A 25,000-nucleotide genomic window follows, 5' to 3' on the forward strand; every position below is an offset into this window, starting at 1 on the left:
GGATAAATGACCAATAGTTGCCACCAATAAATGAAACGAAGAGCATCCATTCTTCGGTGTCTGTCTGGATTATATATATTTTTGTGTACACCCGTAAGGACCTAGGCTAAATTTTTAGCCAGAACTTTACAAATGGTGCCCAAACTGTGAATGAATAACCTCGGAAAGAAAAGTTTAGACAATGGACAGCGAGTACATTGGGAATATATTTTTTTCTTGGTGACTATTACGAAGCATGCAAATTGTTTTTGAAATTTGCCTTTTTGTATCTTTGCCTCGTATACGTTTGCAAATGGATGGCTGAAGAAGCAACTTTGAGATCTCTCATTCACTCGTGCAGCAACACGGTTGGTGAGACAGTGTGAAAGGACGTGGGAGTTGGTGCATGCATGATTCAGACTGTGGATGGGAAAAGAGCGTTTCTGTTTTGGTCGGGCTGTGAACTTTCGTCCTCAGAACAGGGAAGGTGGCTACTGACAGCTGCACAGAGTTCTACACACAGTGAAAAAAAATTGTATATATATGTATTATATGTGTTAATTGTTCGAAAAATAACAGGGAAAAAAGGCCTGTACCGAACCCTAGGATAGTTTTCTTTCCATTTGTTAGTGATCATGATTCTGTTTTGTCTTCCAAATGACATTTACAATGGCTAGACATCTTGATATATTTGTAGATGATGATGAGGACCGTGATTGTGTTCCACATGGGCTGTGGGGTGATGATTCGGTCACACTTCAGCATGTTGCTGCTCAGGTAAAAAAGTTACAGCAACAAGTAGATACTCTGACATCTGCATTTAGTATGTCTATTGATTTACAACACATCTTACTACAACAGATTGGGACGCAGACCTCTTCACACTCACAGAGACCAGACACAGGTACCCAGCCTATGTATACCTCCACCCCTACTACACACGTCCTCACAAAACATGACAGGCAAACTGCTGAGGCTTATCAACATTCAGGTGGTCATAATACTGGTGCTCGTCCTAGACACACTACACTCACTGCAACACACACTCTCGCTGGATACACAGCCCTCTGGCCGAGTTTACACCGCTACAAATGTTTCGCCCCCGGGGTCACCACATGTAATTGTGAGAGCTGTAAGAAAACTAGGCAGAGTGGAAATGCAGAACCTAGTGGGGGGACAGCTACAAGTCCTCAGTCAGGTCAAGGGTCCCCATGCACTCCGGAAGACACTAGGGGTGCCGCCCCCGGGTTTTCTGAAACCTACGTGGTCGAGCACCCAAAAACGGGACTCAGGGCCCAGTGTACAGAGAGCGGAGGGTCCGCACTCAGTGAATTTAGTACAGGCTGCCAGTGAGGTTGCTGGGCCACTTGTTCACGCATCGTTTTGCTGTAATTCCGGGCCTGTCTTGCCCTGTCCTTTTGGGCACAGATTTCATGATTCAGGCAGATGTTCACATTCATCCGGCCACAGGTAGTATCAAATTAGGAGACAATGCGAACTATGCACCAGACTTAGGCCTGTTGGAGGGGGAGTTTCAGGACTTGGAAGGCCATGTAGCTTGCCTGACCTTTAAGAATGTCATAGTTGATTTTATCCCAGTGTTAGACCAGGCAGTCCTACCTCGAGCTGACAAGGAAAAACTGGCAAGCATGTTGAAGGACTTTGAATATCTTTTTAGTGGGAAGCTCGGGAAAACTTCATTAGTTACACATACGATGGACACAGGAACTGCGAAACCAGTGTGCCTTCCTCTCTATCGTGCCTCGCCCGCTAAAAGAAAAATTATTGAAGAGCAGATTTCTAAAATGTTGGAGGATGATATCATTGAACCCACTTCAGGGCCCTGGGCATCAACAATTGTGATAGTTGAAAAGCCGGGTACAGAGCCGAGATTCTGTGTGGATTTTAGGAAAGTGAACAAATGTACGGTGAAGGACTCCTATCCCCTGCCGAGAGTAGATGACTCTTTGGATTTTTTGGCACAAGGTAAATTTATTTCGACTCTGGACCTTGCACGTGGTTACTGGCAGGTCTCGTTGGCTACTGACTCGAGAGTAAAGACAGCTTTTATCTCTCACAAAGGGCTCTATCAGATTAAAGTAATGCCTTTTGGGTTGTCCAATGCACCTGCGACATTCCAGAGGTTAATGAATACTGTCTTGGCAGGGCTTACACACAACTGTTGTATGGTGTACTTGGATAATATTGTTGTCGCTTCACCAACCTTTGAACAACACCTGAAGGACCTCGCTAGTGTATTGGGGTGTTTAGCAGAGGCTGCCCTTTCTCTGAAGCTGGCTAAATGCCATTTTTGTACACCAAATCTATGTTACTTGGGTTACCTTGTAACCCCAGAGGGTATCGGTCCTGATGGAAGTAAGATAGCTGCAGTCAGGCAGCTCCCCACACCTAAGACAGTTAAAAATGTGTGACAGTTTCTGGGAATGACAAGTTACTATCGTAGGTTCATTGCAGGGTATGCTCATATTGCCTAGCCCATGTTCGCTCTTTTGAGAGGACGCCCAATTTTCATGGTCCAATGAGTGCCAGCAGTCTTTCGATCACTTGAAGCAGCAGCTGACTAGTGCACCAGTCCTTGTTTTACCGGATTTTGGAAAGCCTTTCACAGTTCATACAGATGCCTGCAATGTTGGTTTTGGGGCTACGTTGACCCAAACTGGAGAAGATGGCATGGAAAGAGCTGTTGCATTTGCAAGCCGCACACTACACAAATCAGAACGCCTATATTCCACTTCAGAGAAAGAGTGCCTTGGGGTGATTTGGGATTTGGAACACTTTCGTCCATATATTGAGGGCTCCAGTGTAACAGTTGTTACGGACCGCAACTGCTTGAGATGGCTGATGGCAAGGCCCACCCCCTCAGGGCGATTAGCTAGATGGTGCCTACGACTTCCTTTGGAATTCAACTTTGAGGTAGTCCACAGACCTGGCTCTGCAAATTTAGTTCCGGATGCGCTTTCATGGAACCCTACCAGTGATCCCTCTGAGTCAATAGACCTGTTGCCACCATATGCCACTACTGGCTCTTTGAACCTCAGACATCAACTGCTGCTGATATTGGAGGACAAACAGCAACTTAAGTTGCTCCAGCAGAGTAACTGAGAAATCTCATCGATGTACACTGAACTAGAGAACAGTTCCTGTGTGGACTCGGCAGATTTTTGCATTCAGGATGGTTTAGTTTACTTCATGGATAAGAGGGCATCCTACCGGCTACATCCTCTGAAGGCCCTACGGTTCTATGTGCCTGAAATTCTGCGAGGCACGTTGCTGAAATACTTTCATTACCACCCAATGGGGGGCCACCTGGACATTACCAAAACCCTTGGACGCTTGCAGAGGCAAGTCTACTGGCCAGGTATGAGGGGTGATGTCAAGAGGTATGTCCTGTCCTGTGTGACCTGCCAGTTATCCAAACCAGTCAACCGGAAGCCTGGAGGCTACCTGAAACCAGTGGTTGCCACGTATCCATGGGAGTTTGCGGGTGTTGATTTCATGGGTCCCCTCCCCAGATCCAGCCGTGGGAATGAATACATTTTAGTTTTCATTGACTATTTCACTAAGTGGGTGGAAATCTGTCCAGTTTGAGAGGCTACAGCAGCAACTGCAGCTCGCAAGTTTATTTCTGAGGTGTTTGCGAGACACGGTGCTCCTGCACACCTGGTCTCTGACAGAGGTGTCCAGTTTGTGAGTGATTTCTTTGAGGAGGTTATTGCGGCAATAGGCTCAGATCACAGGTTGACTACAGCCTACCACCCCCAGTCTAACCAGATGGAGTGAGTGAACCGTACTATTAAGATTGCAATCTGTGCGTATGTTGGTCAAAAACATCGAAACTGGGACCTCCTCTTGCCACTGATCTCTTTTGCTTTAAGAACGGCTCCTCACCAGAGTACAGGGGACACCCAAGCTTTCCTTTTGTATGGCAGAGACCTAACTACACCCCTTGATTTGTGGATGTCACCAAACCCCCAATACATGGCTGACTCCGTAGCAGACTACAAGGCGGAGCTCACTTCGACCTTGAAAGAGGCGTATGATCATGTCAGAGAGTCCCTAGCAGAGAGCTAGTCCACACAGAAAAAACATTATGACAAAAATCGCTGTGCCGTTGGTGATTTGGTTAAACTGAAAGCCCACCCTCGATCAGATGCCTTGGCAGGTTTCTCTGCCAAGCTTGCCCCAGTCTGTAAAGGCCCTTACAGGATTACCAAAGTTTTGTCTGAGCTGAATTACAGGCTGACTAGGGTGGCAGATGGAGCTGACGGTGGTGTGTACCATGTTGCTAACTTACATCCATTTTTTACTTGGGACAACAAGGAGGATCTGGAGTGTACACCCCAACAATTGGCTGAGACCAGTCTGCGGGACCAGACAGTGGTTGTCCCTGATTAGCAGGAAGACTATGGCTTTGACTTCCTGTTTAGGGAGCCAGACAGCTGTGGCCAGTTTGGCGGCTGCTCCGACCACAGGGAAAGTGTCTCCTTTAGTCAATAGTCCTGTGGTCACGCCTCCTGGGAACTCTTTCTCACCCCACACTGACACTCAACCCGTGCACATGCAAACACACCAATATTCTCTAACCGATAGATTTGCTGGTGTTCCTCACCTTACATACACACAGCCCTTCCATACAGAAATACACTCATATTCACAACACCCTACTCATTCTGCACAGACTGCCTGCACAGAACACCCGTACTTCCTCCGTCCTAAGTGGACGCCAAGGGTTACCAGTGACTGGGCTGTCAACAGGTGGACAAACCCTTATTTTGCATCACAATTTGAATATTGAAAGGTTTCAGGTCATTATTGTTTTCCATATTGGTTTTGATATTTTGTTTAGAAAAGAAAAGGATAAGGTGTTTTCTTTGGCTGGTCTAGGGCATGACGTGTATGGGAATGTCTGAGAGGGTTATGACGACAATGTGTACTGCTTGTTCACATTACTGTTTATACTTGACTGTTTCAAAAATTTATCGTGATATTTTCTGTTTCTTTTCATCTTCTAACAGAAAGAAAAAACAGTGAATGAAAATAAGAAATAGATGCTGTTCGGGTGAAATGTAGGCTATGGTCATGAGCTGTACGACTGTCTTTCATTTTTTTGTAATTTTTTTTTTTTTCTTTTTAAGTTCCACTGCTTGTCGCTGTTATACAGTCATATGATACAGTGAAGGAGTGCTGGTTTCATTTCTATTGTGGCCTGAGGACAGCCCTTGTTTTGAGGTGGGGGGATATGTAATGATGACATCACCCCCCCCCCCACTTTCGGCTCTCTTTCGCACACGCTTGGACTCTAATCCACATGCTCATATATACCTCGCACCTTTTGTGGTTTTCTGTTGTTTATTTTATTGCAAAGACAGTGTGAGAAGGATAAATGACCAATAGTTGCCACCAATAAATGAAAAGAAGAGCATCCATTCTTCGGTGTCTGTCTGGATTATATATATATTTTTGTGTACACCCGTAAGGACCTAGGCTAAATTGTTAGCCGGAACTTTACACCAGACACAGGATTCAGCAAAGCACTGCTTTTATTACATAAAGACACGACATGGGGAAACAGACGGAAGACGAGACATGGCATGGTTAACGGAAAAATAAGAAAGAATAAACGTAAGACTGACAGGCACATAGACAGAACAAGCAGGCTCGTGTTCACGGGTTCACTGCAGGGTAGCAGCTTCGGGTTCACCTGCCAGGTTCACCTGCCAGCGCCTTCCTCAGGCCAGGCAGGGAACAGTTCAGCAGTTGAAAGGAAAGAAATAATAAAAAGAATAAGAATAAAAGAAGGAATAAATATACAAAGAACCTTAAATGATTCAAAGAATGAAACTAACAGAGAATTAAAAAGTTAAAGAGCTGAAAAAAAGGAACGATTGACAAATCAAAGAACTGAAAACAGAAGAAAGAATAATTGGAAAAGGAAAAATAATGAGGCAAAGAGTGAAAGAGTCATATGAAGAATAAAGGAAATGTAATAAAGAATAAAGGAATGTAGGAAACAAACAATTAAATGGTATCATTTTGTGAAAAAATAAAAAAAGGAAAAAAGGTGTTGTGGAAAGATGAGTGACGGCATTTAAGAAAAAGTTGACAGAACAAAGAAGCAAAATAAAATGAAGAGTAAATAAATAACAGAATCAGGTGTGAAAATGAAAAATTCACTTCCTTTCAAAGAAGAAAAGTAAAAAAAAAAAAGACTTGTATCTCTGATCTTTTGCAGAGACGGTCACATGACCAATTCAATAGACGTATAATGGAGCAATGTTCTCAGGACCGAGGTGTTCATATTGCAACGTGTGTGTGTGTGTTTATAGATTATTGGTGTGGACCCTGAGGGCTCGATCCTAGCAGAGCCAGAGCACCTGAATGAAACAGATAAGACCCAGTACGAGGTGGAGGGAATCGGACACGACTTCATCCCCACCGTATTGGACAAATCTGTGAGCGGCTCTTCACTGTTTGTGTGATTGTGTGTATTAATTGTGTGTTGCGGTGATGTTAATGACAGCGTTTGTTGCTGATTGTCAGGTGATTGACGATTGGTGCAAGATTGAGGATGAGGAGTCCTTTAACATGTCACGCATGCTCATCCAACAGGAAGGACTGCTGTGTGGTGGGTTCACTAATCACTCTGTACTGATATCCAGGCCTCAGAAAATCTCTCTTACAGCTTGCTTTGGCACTTTTTGTTGTTTTTTTGTTGTCAATATGATTGGATTACACACAACTCCACAAAATATTTGTATTGTTTCATCCTTTGCTGTGCAGTCTCCATCGTTTCAGCCAGAATAATATTACCTAACATGAAGGGTGCCAATATTTTTGGAGTTGAATGTAATACAGTCAAATATGGCTATAGATTAACATACGTTATGTATAAATGTGTGTGTGTGTGTGTGTAGGTGGTAGTTCAGGATCAGCCATGTCTGCAGCAATGAAGATGGCGAAGGAGCTGAAGGAAGATCAGCGCTGTGTGGTCATCCTCCCCGACTCACTTCGGAACTACATGTGAGCATCTGCTGACTCCAATTCTGCCTTCTGATTGGTCAGAAGCTTTTGATTAAATTTCTAAAACAGCATCTATAACAGCAGCACAGGTTTATATGAACAGGCTCAGTTCAAAGCCCTTTCACAGGGGTGTGTACAGCGGATGCTCCACTGATAATAAACGGATTAAAAATGTGTGTTATCGAAGATATAGTTTTTTGTTAGTAGACTGTGATGTAATATGTGTGGAAGGAGTCTCCAGTGTCAAAGGTTGCTTTTTGTCTTGACTCCAAGAGAGAGATGCAGAAGAGTCTGGTGAGGGAATGACTGTTTACAGCCGTTGTAATATAAGTGAGAACAGGAAATTATTTTCTGGATGTTCCACAACATTAAATGTAACTATAAATGGGTTAAAAATATATCACTGTTTAATTAATAAAAAAACAATTGTAGGCTAAAAAAAAGGTCAGAATGTTGTGCTGTTATAATGAGCTACAGCTTCATCACATCACTCTATCATCGCTGATTATTTTATTTATTTTCCTGTAACCGCACCATGAGGAGTGTTTATTCTTTACATCACTGACAGTGCTTTATAATTCCTTCCACAGGTCCAAATTCCTCAGTGACAAGTGGATGTGTGAAAAAGGCTTTCTGAGAGAGGAGGACCTGATGGTCAACAAACCTTGGTGAGACACACACACACACACACCTTACTGGTATAGCTGAGCACTGAGGTCTGATTATCGTGCTGAAGATCACTGCATGTCTCAGCATGCCAATGTAGCACAGTTTGTACAGGGAAGAAAGAATTTACCTGAAACAGAAAAACATGCACGAGGAACTCGCTTATTTACACTGAAGTAGAGCATTGGTGGGTTGCCAGGTTTCACTTTGACAATCCCTCACTCTAACTAGAACTCAAAGACAGCAGAAAAAATTGTAAACTATCCCAGAAGTTTTATACATAGAGATAAACCCATTTTTCTCACGATTCTGTCAGTGCTCCAGATGCATTTCTTATTTGCAGTGTCTGTTTTTGCCCCGAACTGGCAACCCTGATTATTTTTGTTTCTGTTTTGCTACAGTAGTCTAACTTGAGCTCCAAAATAAAAACCTAATTATACCATATTTCTATACAAACAAAACATTTCATTTACTCATTTATTATAAATCTCAGACCTCTAGTAAACAAAACAAACATAAAAAAAAGAATAGAGTAGAACACCTTGTCTGTAATGATTCAGGTTCTATTGAGAGTGTAAAGAACATAATTTCATCTAGTACAGTTTATCTGAAGTCTCTTGGGGTCTTGTCGGTGCAGGTGGTGGAATCTGACTCTACAGGAGCTGCGCCTCTCTGCCCCTCTAACAGTTCTGCCATCTGTCAGCATTAAAAACACCATAAAGATCCTGAAGGACAAGGCGTTTGACCAGGCTCCTGTAGTCGACGAGGCTGGGTACGTCAGAATAAACAACTCTGAAGCATGCAGTAGTGAAGAGTACGGTCACTTCCCCAAAAACTCACAGTAGTGTCACAACCTGCAACTAAAATGGACTTGAATGGGAGTTTAGGTCTTGAATCTACACACTGTGAAGCCCGGTGGTGGTAGCACCATGTTGGTTGCTTCTCTAATCCCCGCATTTCACCTGGTCACTGATTTTTGGTGGACGGTGTCCTCTTGGGTTGTTCTGCATTCTTTACATTTCTTAATAATGAATTCAGTGTTGCTTCATGAGATGTTCAAAGTTAAGGACATTTTGATACTTTTCCAGATTTGTTCCTGGATTGTTTTGATATCTTCATGTATTCTTTATGACCAATCTTTAATATCACATAGCTTCTTTAACTGCACATAACTCGACTCCGTTCAGCTAGTCATTTTTGGACACTTTTACTTGTGTTATATTTATATATACATGTTCTACGTGATGCTCCCACCACCATGCTCTTCACAGTGGAGACAGTGATAAGCAGTGTTACAGACGTTTAGACTTTTTATTTTGAGAAATATGTTGATTTTCAGCATGATGCTCCCACCACCATGCTTCACTGTGTCGATGGTGTTGTCATGGTGATGAGCGGTTTTTGGACACTTTTACTCGTGTTTTATTTGTATATAGATGGTATATATGATGCTACCACCCCCATGCTTCACATCTGAGAGTAATGAGCAGAGTTGGACTTTTGTTTTTGTAAATAATTTTGCAAATTATATTAAATATCTCCTCTCACCCTCTAACACACACACACAATTTTTTTTTCATTATGGACTATTTTCAATAGATCTTTGGCATCTCAATTGAGTCCATTTCAGTCCCAGATTGTAACAGTACAAAAAGTTTAAGAGAGGTGAATGCTAAATATATGACCTGGGGTATTTGAGGTGAACTCAAGATGTAAATTTAACAGAACCCAATCTGCCAGTATCGAGTTCCTAATCTGAAATCACTCCAACCTCAGCCACTGAACACACACGGATGCACTGACACACACTCACAAACTCCTGAAGAACTGTGAATTTCATCAAAGACTGTGAGGATATTTATTTTAAATATGTGTGTGTGTGTGTGTGTGTGTGTGTGTGTGTGTGTGTGTGTGTATAGAATGATTGTGGGGATGGTCACCCTGGGTAACATGCTGTCCTCTGTACTCGCTGGGAAGGTCAGTCCTTCGGACCCCGTCAACAAAGTCCTGTATAAGCAGTTCAAACAGGTACCACACACACACACACACACACACACACACATACACACACACAAACACATGCTTTATAAAAAACACTCAACTTGCTCAACTGCAGATCAAGATAGAGTTTCTTAAAAATACTTGGGCAGGACCTGACACATCTACTGTCAGATGTTTGTGCAGGCTGACATGTCCATACACACCTCCGTGTATACACACACACACACACATACACACACACACACACACTGTAATTGCACACCATATTCAAAACACGCACTGGCTATAAACATGCACTACACACACGCCAGCTACAAACACACAGTAATCACACACCGCCATAGCTCTTAACATTCGCATACTCCACACACACACACACACACACACACACACACACACACACAGTGTATGTTTTTATCGTTTACACACATCAGATTTAACTTCAGGACAGATATCAGCCAGTTCCAGATAATAATTACAAATATCAGCCAAATTTCTTTGGAATTGCTTTATAAAGTGTGTGTGTGTGTGTGTGTGTGTGTGTGTGTAGGTTCATCTGACAGATAACCTGGGTAAGCTCTCCAGGATCCTAGAGACGGACCACTTTGCCCTGGTGGTGCACGATCAGATCCAGTGTATGTGTCTCTGTCTTCCTTTTAAAGTATTAAAGTATTGGCACCCCAGAATTTATCTGGGAAGAGGAAGTTTTCTTTCTGTATACCTTACTCTTTCTGTTTCCTTCTCTCTCCTCCATCTGTCTCACTCTCTTTCTTGGTCTCCTTGTCTGTCTCTCTCTTGGTCTTTCTCTCCTCTTTGTCTGTCTTACTTCCTGTCTGTCTCTCTCTTGGCCTCTCCCTCCCCTTTGTCTGTCTCACTCATGGTCTCTTTTTCCTCCTTTTTTGTCTTCCTCCCTGTCTGTCTCTCTTTTGGTCTCTCTCTCCTCTTTGTCTGTCTCACTCTTGGTCTCTCAATCCTCTTTGTCTGTGTCACTTTTGGGCTCTCTTTCCTCTTCGTCTGTCTCCCTCCCTGTCTGTCTCACTCTCTGTCTGTCTCTCCCCTTTGTCTGTCTCACTCTTTGTCTCTGTCTCTCCCCTTTGTCTGTCTCACTTTTGGTCTCTCTCTCTCTCTCTCTCTCTCTCTCTCATCTTTGTCTGTCTCTCTTACTCTCTGTTTGTCTCTCTGCCTCACTCTCTCTGTTTGTCTCTCTGTCTCACTCTCTCTGTCTGTCTCTCTCTATTCCTCTCTGTAGACCTGACAGACGGCTCGTCAGCTCTGAAGAAGATGGTGTTTGGCATCGTCACGGCCATCGACCTGCTGAACTTTGTGACCACTCGCGAGAGGAGAGAGCGCACGCTGTCCGAGTCCTCGCTCCCCGATGACATGTAGTTGACCTCTGACACACACACACACACACACAATTTGGATTTACAAACATAACAGTAAACCTTACATCTTTATGTACTTGGTTTCTGTTTCTTTCTAACGCGAGTACACATGAGCTTAAAGCTGCAGTCTGTAATCTAATAACAAATCTAGTAACAAATTTATAGTTTTAAAGTTGTATCACAAACCTGGGGGTTACAGAGCCAGCCAGAACAGTTGCAGCTTATCTACACTTCTTTTTTCCCTTAAAAGGAAATAAGATGTGTTGATTTTTTTTTCAGTGTTTTCACCTCAGTAGAAGCTGGTCAGTGTTACACACTGCTCCAGAAACAAGCACATAGCTGTTAGAAATCCAATCCAGAGTATATTACTGTTTCCTGCCAAATACTGAGCGCATTGTGACGACTCGCTTTATTCTCAGTGATATGTGAATGTTGTCAACTTCTGGCTCTTCTGGCGTTCTGTATGAGGCTCGACCGCCACCTGGTGGCCAGATGGGATCACTGCATAATAGCCAAAGAATACAACTGCTATAAAATGTTCCTGTATTATTGTTGGACTATTGATGCTTTGGCCTTGTCTAAGGAAAACGGATAGTTTTACTTCTTCTTCTTCTTCTTCTTCTTCTTCTTCTTCTTCTTCATCTTTCACTTGTCAGTTTATTATAAAACTGCGTGTAAGATGGTTTGAATGTAAATAAGGGCAGGTGTAAGGTAAAAGGTGATCAGGTTCATGCTGTGAATGTTAATCTCGTAATGTTAATGAATGCTTCAACCTCCACCTCTTTTCTTTTAAACTCATTTACTTCATACGATCTGCTTCTTTTCTTTTCTTTTCTTTTTTTCTTGGAGGTATTTTTCAATGCTGCATTCAATTTGCTCTTATTTTAAATAAAGGTGTTTTTTTTCTTTAGTCTTTAGGACAAATTGTGTATTGTGTTTCCTGATTTTTGCCACAAGAGGGAGCTGTGAATTAACACTTGCTGTATACCTCACACTCATTATACTTTAAAACAATAAAGTGTCAAGGAAATAAGATAAATGAAGTTATACTAAATTGAAGCAATGGACTTAATGTCCTTCTGTAATAATAGTTTGGAATAATGAATCATTTCAGCTGAGGAACAAAGCAGACTGAGGATCATGTAGATTTATATTAGACAGAAACTGGTGATATAACCTGTTAGTCTTCAAAAATCAAGAATTTGACTCATGGGAAAATCAACAAAACGTCCATCCGTCCTTCTGTCTTTCTATCTGTCCGTCCATCCATCCGTCTAACTGTCTATCTGTATGTCTGTTGGTAGCAGTTATATGTCAAAATAGATCATTTTGAAAGTAGCCGGAATTTTGAGTCCTCAATAAAACTCAAAAACTCACTGCAACATAGTCACAACACTTAGGACAATGAGGGGAAGTGAGTGACATGTGTCCAGTTGACGTCACGTCACGTGAACCCCACCACCAGGAATTATGGGAAATCGCAAAATTACAGCTACATACACGTGACATATCAAAACTCTCAATGAGGGGAAGTGTGTGACGTGTGTCCAGTTATCTACAGAAAATCTACAGAATAGCCTATTATAATTACCAATCTTCTAGATCCTCTAGATTAGTAAAGTTTTGTTGTTGTTTTTCTTCATGATGACGAAGTTCACAACAAAGGCAGCGGAAAGTTTGAAAGAAAAATATCAGAGCTCTCCATGACAAATAACGCACGTGTCCCAGAATAGCTGCTAGAAATCTCTAAACATTTTACATGTTGACATGGAAACCTTACAGACAGGAACATTTCAGCTTTTCAATCTCCATATGCATAAAAGTCACGTAGGCCAGGATGTGAGCAGTGCTGCTGGTGTAGCTACAGTTTCTACAAACACACAGTCACAGGAAAAAGTACAAATCAGGCTTAAAACTTCTGACAAGAGAGCAACAGACCTCATGGAGGTCATGGAGGTCAATAGCACAGTCCCATGGTCGGTGTGGTGGAAGTTTGGTCGCGGCAGCTTTACTGAAGACATCCTAGTACATCAGATATTCCTCGGGGAGGTCCACTTGGGTGAGGCTCTGAGGGCTCTCGATGGTTTTGGATCCCAGAACTGCAGTTTCAGGGACCGGGACTGCTCGTAGGCAGTGTTGGAAACAGTTGTGACTCCACTGATCGATACTCCCCAAGCTCCATCTGATGTTGGGTTGGTGTTGGGCCAGCCAGGGGCATCCCAGGACGACATCCACTTTGGACTCCTCCAGCACCAGTAGGGATAATGTCTCCTCATGAAGACAGCCAATGTGAAGAGTCAGTTCGGAGTGACCCACTGCACCAGTCCATGGCCCAGCGGTTTGCCTTGGATGGTGGTTATCTGGTAACGTGTCTGGCTCTGCTGGCGTGGGATATTGCAGGTGGAAAGGACATGAGAGGAAATGAAATTCCCGGAATAACCAGAATCAAAGAGTATGTTGACTGCGTAAGATCGAGAGGCATGGATTAGTGTGGCATCACGATATCGCGGGTTGGAAATTACTGAGTTCAAATAGATTGTACTTACCACCGGGCATGGAGGATGGACTGGGCAATTGGAGAAGGTGGAGAAGAGTGATACTGGTCTGTAATTATTAATGTCAGAGGGATCCAAAGTAGGTTTCTTTAGTATAGGGATAACCCTTGCTTGCTTAAAGGCAGTTGGTACCTGTCCTGATGCAATGGATCTATTGATGACTGCGGTGATGAAGGGCTGGAGGTCAGGTGAGATGATCTGGAGCATAGTGGAAGGGATTGGATTCAGTGGGCAGGTGGTAGGATTGGAGGAGTGGATGATTTGCAAAACCTCTTCTGCTGCTATGGTTGAGAGATGCTTCAGTGAAGGAGTAGCTGAGTCCTGGCTGTGTAATGCAGAGGAAGTAGGGGCAGACATGAAGGTCTGGCAGATCTCAATCTTCTCTGTGTGAAAAGTGGCAAAATCTTCAGCGGTCAGGGAGGATGGAGCAGGTGGGTTGGAGGGTTGAGTAGTGCAGAGATGATGTTGTTGTGGAGCTTTCGGGGATCTTGTGCAGAAGCCTCAAGCTTTTCCTTGTAAAAGGAAGTCTTGGCAGAAGTCACATCCGAAGAGAATCTGGACTGAAGCATTCGATAAGAGGTGAGATCTGTGTCCAGTTCACATTTCTTCCACTTCCTCTCTGCTGTTCGTAGTTCTCTTCAATTGTTGCGAAGCACTTCTGACAGCCAAGGAGCAGGACAAGAAGTCTTCCTGCGTTTAGTGGATAAAGCGCAGAGAAGGTCCATGGTTGATGAAAGAGAGGAGATGATGTGTCTGTAGCTGAGTCTAGGGGTAAGGAGGAAAAGGAGTCATAGTCAGGAAGAGATGAAAGAGTGTAAGAAGCTATAGAGGAAGGAGAGCTAGAGTGAAGGTTCCGACGGATGAGAGAGGGATGTTGGGAGTTACATTTGGGTAGTACAGGGAGAATGATAGTGAAGGATACCAAGTGATGATCTGAGATATGAAGTGGGGTAGCAGTCATGTCTGTAGCTGGGGAAGGGCAGGTGAAGACCAAGTCCAAGACTTTTCCTCCCTTGTGTGTTGGAGGGCAGCTGTTAAATGACAAAGAGAACAAATTCAGAAGAGGTTGATTGGAGATGTAACTGAAACTGCATGGAATTCAAAAGAAGAAATGGTGAGATGAGACAAGGGGAGAGGTGTGAAACACCATCTCCGGGACAACAGCAGACCTGTGCCACCACCCCTGCCTGATTCTTGTGGTAAGTGAGAGAAAGCATAGGCAGAGGATAGAGCAGTCAGTGTAGCAGTGTTTTGTGGTGATATCCAGGTCTTGGTTAGTGCCAGAAAATCAAAGGAATAGTGGGAATCTAAAGCTGAGATGAAATCAGCCTTCCTTACAGCAGACTGGCAGTTCCAGAGCCCACCTACCACCGCTGTTTGAGACTGAGACAACAGGGGAGGGTAGATGAGATTGCTGGAAACACAACCTTTGCTTCGTGGGTAATAATGCCTGTGTCTGTAAGAGGTAAGAACAGAGATGTGTTTGAGGCACATGTCTGGTTTGGTCAAAGTGAGGTTAAGTGCAAGTTAAAGTGTGGCAGGACAAGAAAGAAAGTATGTTAGTAGACACTTACTATAAACAGGTCTTGACCGGACTACATGCAAACTGAGAGCCTTCAATATAAATTAGTAAGCCCTGCCCACAGTTCACACCTTAAGGGAGACTGAAACTACTCTTGATTAATCACCTGAGACAACTAAGCATAGACCAACACTAAGCATAGACCAACACTCGACGGAGACCGCGGAGAGGTGTTGTGATACGCACTGTGCCTTTAATATGAAATTTTCCAGTCTGACGGAGTCGTCATAGACGGCCATCTGCCGTCAGATCGTGGGCTGTAAACCACGCCAGTAAGCCGACAGTAGCGCCACTTCGTTCCAGCCTCTAGAGGCCGCCAGCGTACGGAAACGGAGGGTATACTCATGGATGGTCCGATCAGCTTGCCGTAGGTTAAACAGTTCCTCGTGTGCCCATAGTGTGTGATTGTGTGTGTGTACCCTGCGATGGGTTGGCACTCTGTCCAGGGTCTATCCTGCCTTGATGCCCGATGACGCCTGAGACCAAAGAATAGATCGGCTAAGCAGGACAGACAGTGATTTGAAAAATGGTTTTCTGTAGGCCAATGTGTGCTGGGATAGGCTCCAGCAGATCACCGTAACCCTAATTAGGAATAAAGCAGATATAGATGATGGATGGATGGAGGTTTTCTGCAGTTTGCACTACAGGGTGGAATGAGTATGAATGGAATGAAAGACAGTAAGGATTATTAAAAATGTTGTTAAATTGTTAGTAAAGTTATAATTGTACAGTTATTCACATGAATTAAGCTTATGCTAATATCTAATATCTTCTGGGTTTTTTTTTCTAATATAAGCCTTCACCTAAACACAAAAAAGAAAATCTAAAAGCAGTCTAAAACTTTAAAGCTAATATAAGATGGAATAAAGAATAAGGTTCTGATAGGCTACTGATGGTCTTAGAGTGGATTATTACTTTTTTAAATTTAAAAGTAATTTTGTAAATATTTTGAATTGTGTGTGTGTATGTGTGTGTTCTTTAAATGTGCAAAACACTATCTCTGTTTTAAAATCTGCACACACTGAGTCATAGCCACGATCTCTTCCTGTTTATTCCACACACACACACACGAATACAAATGGAAATTGAGGATTGATTAATTAATTAATTAATTGATTGATTGATTGATTGGCTGAAATAGTTTATGAACTTTTACAAGAAGATAAACAGAAAAAGTACAAATAAAAAAATGATGTATTACTGTGTCTGACTGACTTCTACACACACACACACACACACACACACACACGCATGCACTGTACAGGGACACGAGGACTTGGGGACTTTCAGTGTGTGTGTGTGAGTGAGTGTGTGTGAGTGTTTATAATTATAATAATAATTTACCTTTATTTGTCACATATACATTACAGCACAGTGAAATTGGGGTGGGGGGGTGACATCATCATTACATATCCCTCCAACTCAAAACAAGGGCTGTCCACAACAGGAATGAAACAATTACTCCTTCACTGCATCACAGCGACAAGCAGTGGAACTTTAAAAAGAAAAAAAAAATACAAAAACAAAATGAAAGACGGTCATACAGCACATGACCAAAGCACAACAATTCTTTCACCCGAACAGCATCTGTCATTTTATCTTTATCTCATCTATTTTTTTTTTTTTTACTTTGTCTTTGTTCTGTGTAGCACCTTTGGTCTAGGAGGAACGTTGTTTCATTTCACTGTGTACTGCATCAGCTATATATGGTTGAAGTGACAAAGCTTCTTTGACTGACTTTTCCTCTACAGTCTGTCAGATAGCAGGAGGATGAAGAGTCCATAGAGGAGTGGGAGGATGGAGAGGCGGTCAGTAGGTGGTGATATCTACCTCGAGATTTGGTTTCACCAGACAGTTTTCCAGGGCATTAATGTGACCTTCAGGATTGACCAAACCCCCCCCCCCCTTTTTTACATTTTTTTTATGTAAAAAAAAAAAAAAAGGAACCAGTTTTTCCCAGTGCTTCAGGGGTTTCCTCCCCAGTCCATAGGCATGTGCTGTAGGCTGATTAGATTAGATTCAGCTTTATTGACATTGTGCGTGGGTACGTGTGTGTGTGTGTGTGTGATGAGTTGGCATCCCATCCAGTGTGTTTACTAACTTTCATGCAAGTAAACTTTTAACTACAAACTTCTCATGGTGTTGCTTCATGATCCATCACTGCACCTTTAACACACTGATTTCACAAAAATCGAAAAAACGAGGCCAGTTAATGATTTACTGATCGATTATTTACTTAATTATAAATAACTAGGCTATTTTTTAACGCTAGGAACACAGCAGGCGCAGCGTCCCACGATATGAAACACAAACCCGGAAGCTCGTATCACTCGTAACATAGAACAAAACCCAGCGTGTTTTGATTGGCTGAGAGCACAGAGCAGCCGCCTCCGAAGCAGCCAATCAGCGTGCGGGGAAAAGACCACGCCGCCTGACGATTGGCCAGTAGAATTAGCTCTTTAACATGTGAGCTCTTAGAGAATGTGTGTGTGTGTGTGTGTGTGAGGTTGAAATGCGCTGAAATCGCACTGCACTTCTGCTTCAGCGTTGTTGTAGTCAATACAGAGGTAGGTGTCCACGCTTATAGATTTATACCACAGGACTGATCACAGAACTCAGATTTAATCTGTCTTTATTTTCATTTATTATTATATCATGTACATTTTTTTATACGAAACCATAGCAACGGCATTCAGCATCACTGTGTGTGTGTGTATGTGTATGTGTGTGTAAGGCTCTAATAGACTAATACTGCATTAATCCTCATAGGAATCCTCAGTGCGCGCGAGCTACTTGGGTAAGTGTAGATTATCATTTATTTATTTATTTTTACTTGAATTGTTTACATTTTGTTCGTTTTATTTGAGAGAAAAACATGATCACTTATAGGTCGATTGCATCATCCTGGCTGCGGACTATTCAGCGTCGCTCCTAATCAGTGAAGCTACCCGATAATTCATGATTATAAACAATTATAAATAAATCTAAGCATTATTTAAACTGCTCTTGCGATCTGAAGTTGTTAGATTTAATAGATTTTATGTATTTATTCATACCGAACTGTTTCATATAATATTTAAGTGGGTTTTTTTTTTTTTTTTTTTATTGTCATTCCTCTATATGGGTTGTGTATATTGGAATAAAATGTAGCTTCTCTAAGACAATAAATACCCAGGTGAATAAATACCCAGGTGAATAAATACCCAGGAGAATAAATACCCAGGAGAATAAATACCCAGGTGAATAAATACCCAGGTGAATAAATACCCAGGTGAATAAACTCGGAGAACATGAGCTGTAACCTCTAAACTATTCTGTAGTGTTTCAGCTAATATAGCGGTAATATTTGCAACTCTAAAATGTTCATAGTATAAAGAGTCTGATAGTGTCCGGTTTTGTAAAGTAGGTGGTCCATATGTTGATGTTGAGTCATATAGTGGGTGAGGTGTTTTTGTAGCCCAGGTAAGTGTTATGAGGCAGCAGGGTGTTGAGTAACGTGAATTAAGGAATTTCCCCTTGGGATTAATTAAGTGCTTTGAATCTTGAATCTTGAATACCTGAGGGAAGAAACTGTCTCCTGGTGGTGGGAGCATGGATGCTCCTCTACATGAAGAGTCAAGGAGAGGAGTGAGAGGATGGAGAGGAGGTCAGTAGATGGTGATCGCTACCTCGGGAGTCCTCGGGATTTATCTAGGGCATTAGAGTGGATGGATTGATCCAGTATTTATTTAGAATGAAAATGAAAATTAAGCTTTAACTTAGCTTAAAAGTTATAAAACAATGTCATGTATTAGTTTTTGTCTTGTTGCCATGGTGATACACAACACTTTTCAGACTAGTTTTATTCATTGCTAAGTTTTTTCTAACAGGTTTATATTAACGCTCTCATTCTGAAAAGTTATCGTTTCTGTATCGTCTCCAGAGGCACAAACCGAAGAACCCGTAATGGCTCTAAAGATTCAAAACATACATTTTTATCATTTCTTGAATTAGACGTTTAACGAGTTTGCCAAGATAGAATTAATTTTAACCTGCGTTCCAGATGTTTTCTTGTAGAAATGAAATTTAAATGTGGTAGAATTTAATTTATAAATGTAAAAGAATGCTAATGCTATACTGAAATGTCAGTTTATTAAATACATTTAATGAAAATTTAATGAATTGATTAATTTACAGAATCAAATTACTTTTTTAAAGCTGTTTCCAGCAGAAATCAGTGAAAATGTAAATAAATTTAATTTTATAAATCATCAGAAAATAATAATTTGAATGATTTATAAATCAAAATTAAGTTAGAAATTTATTTCATTTTAAAGTAAAATAAAATTATATTTTAAATACATTGATTATTTTAATTATGAGGCTTCTTATTTTTAATTTAACGTAATTAATTCATTTAATAATTTCAAGACATGTATGTTAATAATATATTTCAGACACATGACTTGAATAAGGGATGCACAGTGTAGCGTTTGCCCTGAAGTTAACCTGAGTGTTAGTAATAGTTCTTCACACATTTTTTAAGTGACTCATTTCTGATCATAACTTAAGAAAAGACCAGACACTTGACTTCTAGTGTCACTTCCCTTATTTGTGTCTTGCATCAGCCACACAGCTGTGATCTGCTGGAACAGCATGATTCAGCACCATTAGTGGAGAGCAAGTGTGAAAACTTCACTTACATGATTCTGATGAAATTTTGACGAGCACATCCTAATTATTTATTCTAAATTGAACTGAAGTCTCTGATAGATACAACGAGCATCTGATGTTTGATATTACTGACCTGAAACAAAACCAGAACAAATCAGTCTGTTATGACAGGGTTCGTGGAGGTGGACACAGATGGGAATCTTTACATAATTAACAGAAAACAGTTCAGAACGTGAGACAAAATCCAAATCTGAAAGCAGGTGAGGTGATCCTCAAACAGGCAAAAACATGGGAAAATGAGAAACAGGAAACTGTGGGCAAGATCGAAGAAGCAAAAGAGAGAACAAAAGCTTGGTATGGTCAGGCACTGACCATAGACTGAACGAATAATTAATCACAGATGACGAGACACACGAAGGGTTTAAACAGACACATAAATCAGGAAGTACACTACAAACAGGTAAGATCCAGTGACAGTACATGAACCAAAACAAAACATGACAAACAGAACAAACACATGAAAACACGGAGTAAAGTGGACATGAGTGACGTAGCACTGCAGGGAAGATTTGTAACATAATCGACTCAAACAGGAACATGAAATGATGAAGTAGAACCTAGATTTATCTTGCACCTGTGTCATGCTGTTAAAGGATAATAACCAAGGACAGAGCAGCGTGATGAAGTCATTGTATCCATGAAAACTTCACCATATCAACGATTACACACCTTTCACCATCTGTGTATGTGGCGAATCCACCGTTCATTACCCTGTTACTATAGAAACCATAACATGTTTGAATGATTGTGTTAATATAAACCTGTGCTACTGTCACAGCTGCTGTTCTAGAGAATTAATCAACACTTGATCCACCAATCAGTCCAGAACTAATAAAGATTATTTCAATATTCAAAACATGCTTTTGAATAAAGTCCTGGAAACTATCAGGCAGTGGAAAGGCCTTGGCCTTGGAATGTGTGTGTGTGTGTGTACAGGTGAAGGAAAAATCAACACAATGTATGAGTCACTGTGACTTATGACTCTGCATCGATTATCTATGTTCACTGGTAGATGTGTTCAATGGTTCCTTCATATGTTATATCACCTGACCAGGTTAATGTGACACAAATCCAACACAGATCTAATTTCTTTGCAAATAAACTTATTATTAAATTTTTAAGGGTTTCTCTTCTACAGCTGTACCATGCAGGTAACCTGTGACACACTTCCATCATCTGCCTCAGGTGTTATTTTTTCTTGTTCTCTTCCCCATAGTTGAGTCATGCCCTCAGACCTTTCTGCCTCTGAGTCGCTCTGCCCTCACGCCATGAACAAGACGTCCCTGCCGAGCGAAGACAACAAGCTGATGGATAAGAACCAAGTGCAGAACGGCATGGAGGAGGAGGAGAGCGTCCTAGAGAGGAACTGGATCCGTCCAGATCTGTCCAGCAGGTGCACATGGCGGCTCGGGGAGCCGAACACGAACTCTCCTCACGTCCACACAGAACGGTGAGGAAGGGTTTATTGACTTTTTACCACTTCAGATGGTGTGATGTTATAGTAGGATCCTGTATCAGAGTGAGGTTCTCCTAAACATCAGCATCATACCAACATCTTACCAACACCTCTGGTTTTACAGGAAGACAGGAAGAGACACATGATCCATAACGCATTAATCCATTCTGATGGGTCAAAAGATGTTGATTCATTCAAATTTTCCATTTTCCTTTTAATATGTTATGGTTTCTATAGTAACAGCTCAGTTACAGGGATGTGTACAGTGGAAGATAAACCCTTTAAGAATCATATGTAATTGATGATTTGTTTGTGGACTTCCTGTATCAGAGGGCTGATGTTTGCTATGACAGAATGAATTTTAAACTGATGTTTTCCAGCAAAAACAATTAATAAAATTGTTATAAAATTAAATTTAAAAAAGAATGCAATGTAAATTAATGTTTTTAATGATAAATAAATTGCATTGTAATGAATTGCCAGGAGTAAATATATTTTAAAATATTTCCAGATGAACAAAAATTTCTAATATTTTTTTTAGAAATGTAATGTAAGTTATTTTAACAATTTGTTCTTTTTTAATTAATTTTGATTTTTTTTTCTTTTCAAAATTGGCATTTATGTGAAGAGTCAGCATTTTGTCAACAATGATCAACAATTCTATGAAAGATTGTACCCTTACACACACACACGTCCTCATGAATGAGCAGTTACTATAGAAACTATAACGTATTTGTCACGAGTTCTCTTCTTGCGTCTCCGCCCCCGTACTGTGATTGGTGTACTTCCCTGTTTTCTGTTGATGAACAAGTTTTTTATCTAAAACTTCCTTGTGTCTCTGTGTCTTCAAAAACTCTTTTTTGTGCATCGTTACATTTTGTATTTTTGATGACCCTCGCTCAGTATCAGAGCGATCAACTGCACTGTTGTCAGAGCTGCTGTTATACAAATGGATCAACATCTGACCAATCAGAATGGAGAATTCAGGTTTTAAAATGAGGTATACAGTAAAGTGGAACCTTGGCATACGAATGGAAACCTCCTTATGAATTTTCACCAAAGCATTTTCAGCATTCGAACGAAACGAAACAAACCGAACGCTGGCTAAGTTGCGCGTATGTCCGGAAGCTGTTCAAAATTTGTTTGCGTCAGTGGAAAGCCTACCAAAGCAAGTTTACGAATTTACGAGTTTTTTTCAGTCAGTGAAAGTTGTTATGAAAGAGTCAACCCACGATACCAACATTGCCTTTGGCATGCGTTCAAAAGCTAGGTGATTTTTGGAGTGTTTTTGTTGACAGATTGGTGGCGTGGGCGGTCTGTTCTATTTTTAGCACAAGCTTGGTGGCACGACTTCCTATGAGGAGCCTTGACATGGAATGCTTGGCTTGGGTCAGTTCTTTGTAAATAGCCATACAGTGTACATACACTTCATATTGGGAATATTGGTCATATTTTTGGGAGCTGGAACGGATTATTTGTATTTACGTTCTTTCTTATGGAAAAATTCATTTGGCAATAGTAATTTAAACCTTAAGAACTCGCCTCCAGAACCAATTAAACTCCTATGCTGAGGTTCCACTGTAATGTGTCAGTCAGCACAAGTGTGAAAAAACCTTGTAGTGTTTTAGCTCTGCATTATTATATACCAGGATCTGGATCCTTGGTGACCCTGACCAGGGTAGTGACTGAGTAAGTGACTGACTGATTGTATAGACGACATAACCCCCTCCATTTCCCTGCAGGACGAAGACTCCCAGCATTCTGCCCAACATCCTGAGACACATCGGAAACACGCCACTGGTTCGCATCAACAAGATTCCCAAAATGTTCGGGGTGAAGTGTGAGATCTGTGAGTAGGAGTGCTTTAGCACCGGGTTTGCACTTTTACAGGAATGTTTCTTAATCAATGAACTCTGCTCAATACTTTCCTTCCTGTAACACACCCAGTACAGTGCATAAACACATGAATTAGTCATCATTCACCTAAACGCTGTGCAATCCATTTCTACTCACAAGGTCCCTGTATAGGACACCTACCTGCTGAAACCTCACAGTGTCCAGTAGTGGACAGTTTCCCTGAGTTCCAAAAAAGATTCCTGAATAAAGATTTTACAACATTGCTGAAAAGCTCTCTGAAGTAGAAAAAGTTTCCTAAATGTTTAATGAGGAGAAAACATTCCCTAGTTCCTGGAAAAAAACTTTCCCAAGTCTTCCAAGATGGCTCCTTTTGTGAAAAGTTCCTAAATTGGTTCCTGCAGGAAGACTTTCCAAAGTTCCTAAGGTTTACCAAAATACCGCCATTGGTGAAAATGTTCCTGAGTTTATGAAAAGTTTCCTGAGGTGAGAATTTTCCCAGGTTCCTGATTTCCTGAAAAGATTTCAACCGGTGAAAACTTGAAAGTGTCAAAGCCCTGAAAAGGTTCCTGCAGTAACCAAAAAAAAGTTTATGAAATTCCTGAAAAGGTTCCTGTAGTGCAGAATTTTAAAAGGTGCCTAAAGTGGAAACTTTACTAAGTTCCTGAAAAGGTTCCTGCAATGAAAAAGACTCCTGCAAGAAGACGTTCCCGAGTTTCTATAAAGGTTCTTAGTGTGAAAACCTTCCAGATATCCACAAAAAAGTTCAAGTGAAAACCATGTCTGTGTGAGAAATTCAGAAACTTGCCTTAACCACTCAGGAGTTCTATGTTTTAAACCCAGACTTGGTTTTAGCATTTTCTGGAATTCTCTTAATCTACTCGATGTAATGGAATCTTTTACACCATGAAAGTATTCAGATGGGATGCTGTACATTACTTGGGGTTATTTCACTGTAGGTAAAAGACTCTACCCCTCTACCACATGTAATCCAGTCTAAGCAGGTCTCAGGCATCAGCTCTAATTTCATCACATATTGTAATTTAACATTCTCTGAATACTACTGGGAAACAAACATCTCAAAAGTTTTCCTTAATTGTGCTAATAAGCTTCATGTATTCAAATTTTTTCATATATTCATATCATATGGGAACTGTTGTTGTACATGTCCAGGCTTCTCTCATTCTGACCTCTTATTGACTCTTCACAAAACAGCAGTTTGGATTTGATGCTTCAGTGTGGTGTAGCTTTAGTGCACTCTCCCGAATCCCACTCTTTAGCCTTCACAAGATGTCCTTTCACTGTGACTGAGGACCTCTTTGTGTATTAATCTGACCCCTTTATCTCCTGCGTTCATGACTCCTCTGTCTTCTGCACTGACCTCTGAAACACGAAGCGGTTTTGGCCCAGTGTGTGTTCACAGAAATCCAAAGCTGTCAGGAGTGAATAAGTTTTGAACGAGGGATTGGGGAAAAAAATTCGAGGTTCTTTACTGTGTTTAAAGTGACTGTGATCCTTTATATGACGTGTATTATCCTGGAAGGTTAGGTGAGGACAATGAAACAGGTCAGACTGGCTTCACAAGCAGGTTTCTAAACATTCAGTATCATACAAGCAAGACCGAACAGGAAGGTGTGGTTAATCATAACTCTTCCATTCTAATCTGATGATTTAACATACTCTCAATGTGTCATTTTTATTAGAACATTAAAGAGTTTATACAGTATTAATGCGATAAAGTTCTGATAGATTATTGTTTCTATAGCAA

At 41.2% G+C, this 25,000-nt stretch overlaps 3 protein-coding genes across 3 annotated transcripts in view; all 3 read left to right on the forward strand.

Moving 5' to 3' along the window:
* The window catches only part of LOC131355250 (cystathionine beta-synthase-like protein), a 54,705-nt gene extending 42,777 nt beyond the window's left edge, over positions 1–11,928 (forward strand). The window contains exons 9-16 of the mRNA XM_058393576.1: positions 6,327–6,452; positions 6,541–6,625; positions 6,915–7,020; positions 7,611–7,688; positions 8,324–8,458; positions 9,606–9,714; positions 10,238–10,322; positions 10,937–11,928. Coding sequence (XP_058249559.1) covers positions 6,327–6,452; positions 6,541–6,625; positions 6,915–7,020; positions 7,611–7,688; positions 8,324–8,458; positions 9,606–9,714; positions 10,238–10,322; positions 10,937–11,073 — 861 coding nt within the window. The 3' untranslated portion in view covers positions 11,074–11,928. The remainder of the gene's footprint in view (positions 1–6,326; positions 6,453–6,540; positions 6,626–6,914; positions 7,021–7,610; positions 7,689–8,323; positions 8,459–9,605; positions 9,715–10,237; positions 10,323–10,936) is intronic.
* LOC131355251 (uncharacterized) lies at positions 702–2,524 on the forward strand. The gene is made up of 2 exons (XM_058393577.1): positions 702–756; positions 841–2,524. Exons 1-2 carry the CDS (start codon positions 707–709, stop codon positions 1,451–1,453), a joined length of 663 nt encoding a protein of 220 aa, XP_058249560.1. The 5' UTR covers positions 702–706; the 3' UTR covers positions 1,454–2,524.
* Positions 11,929–17,675: 5,747 nt separating the features above from the next.
* LOC131354620 (cystathionine beta-synthase-like protein) overlaps positions 17,676–25,000 on the forward strand; it is a 25,019-nt gene continuing 17,694 nt past the window's right edge. The window contains exons 1-4 of the mRNA XM_058392482.1: positions 17,676–17,776; positions 17,979–18,006; positions 21,139–21,372; positions 23,121–23,227. Coding sequence (XP_058248465.1) covers positions 21,146–21,372; positions 23,121–23,227 — 334 coding nt within the window. The 5' untranslated portion in view covers positions 17,676–17,776; positions 17,979–18,006; positions 21,139–21,145. The remainder of the gene's footprint in view (positions 17,777–17,978; positions 18,007–21,138; positions 21,373–23,120; positions 23,228–25,000) is intronic.

This window comes from Hemibagrus wyckioides, linkage group LG06 (assembly GCF_019097595.1).
Source record: "Hemibagrus wyckioides isolate EC202008001 linkage group LG06, SWU_Hwy_1.0, whole genome shotgun sequence".
NCBI lineage: Eukaryota > Metazoa > Chordata > Actinopteri > Siluriformes > Bagridae > Hemibagrus > Hemibagrus wyckioides.

Excerpts from the sequence above, each read along its gene's own strand:
- LOC131355251 (XM_058393577.1), top strand. The coding sequence starts at position 707 with ATGGGCTGTGGGGTGATGATTCGGTCACACTTCAGCATGTTGCTGCTC. Across the intron at positions 757-840 it reads TTCAGCATGTTGCTGCTCAG|ATTGGGACGCAGACCTCTTC; the intron begins GTAAAAAAGTTA and ends TTACTACAACAG.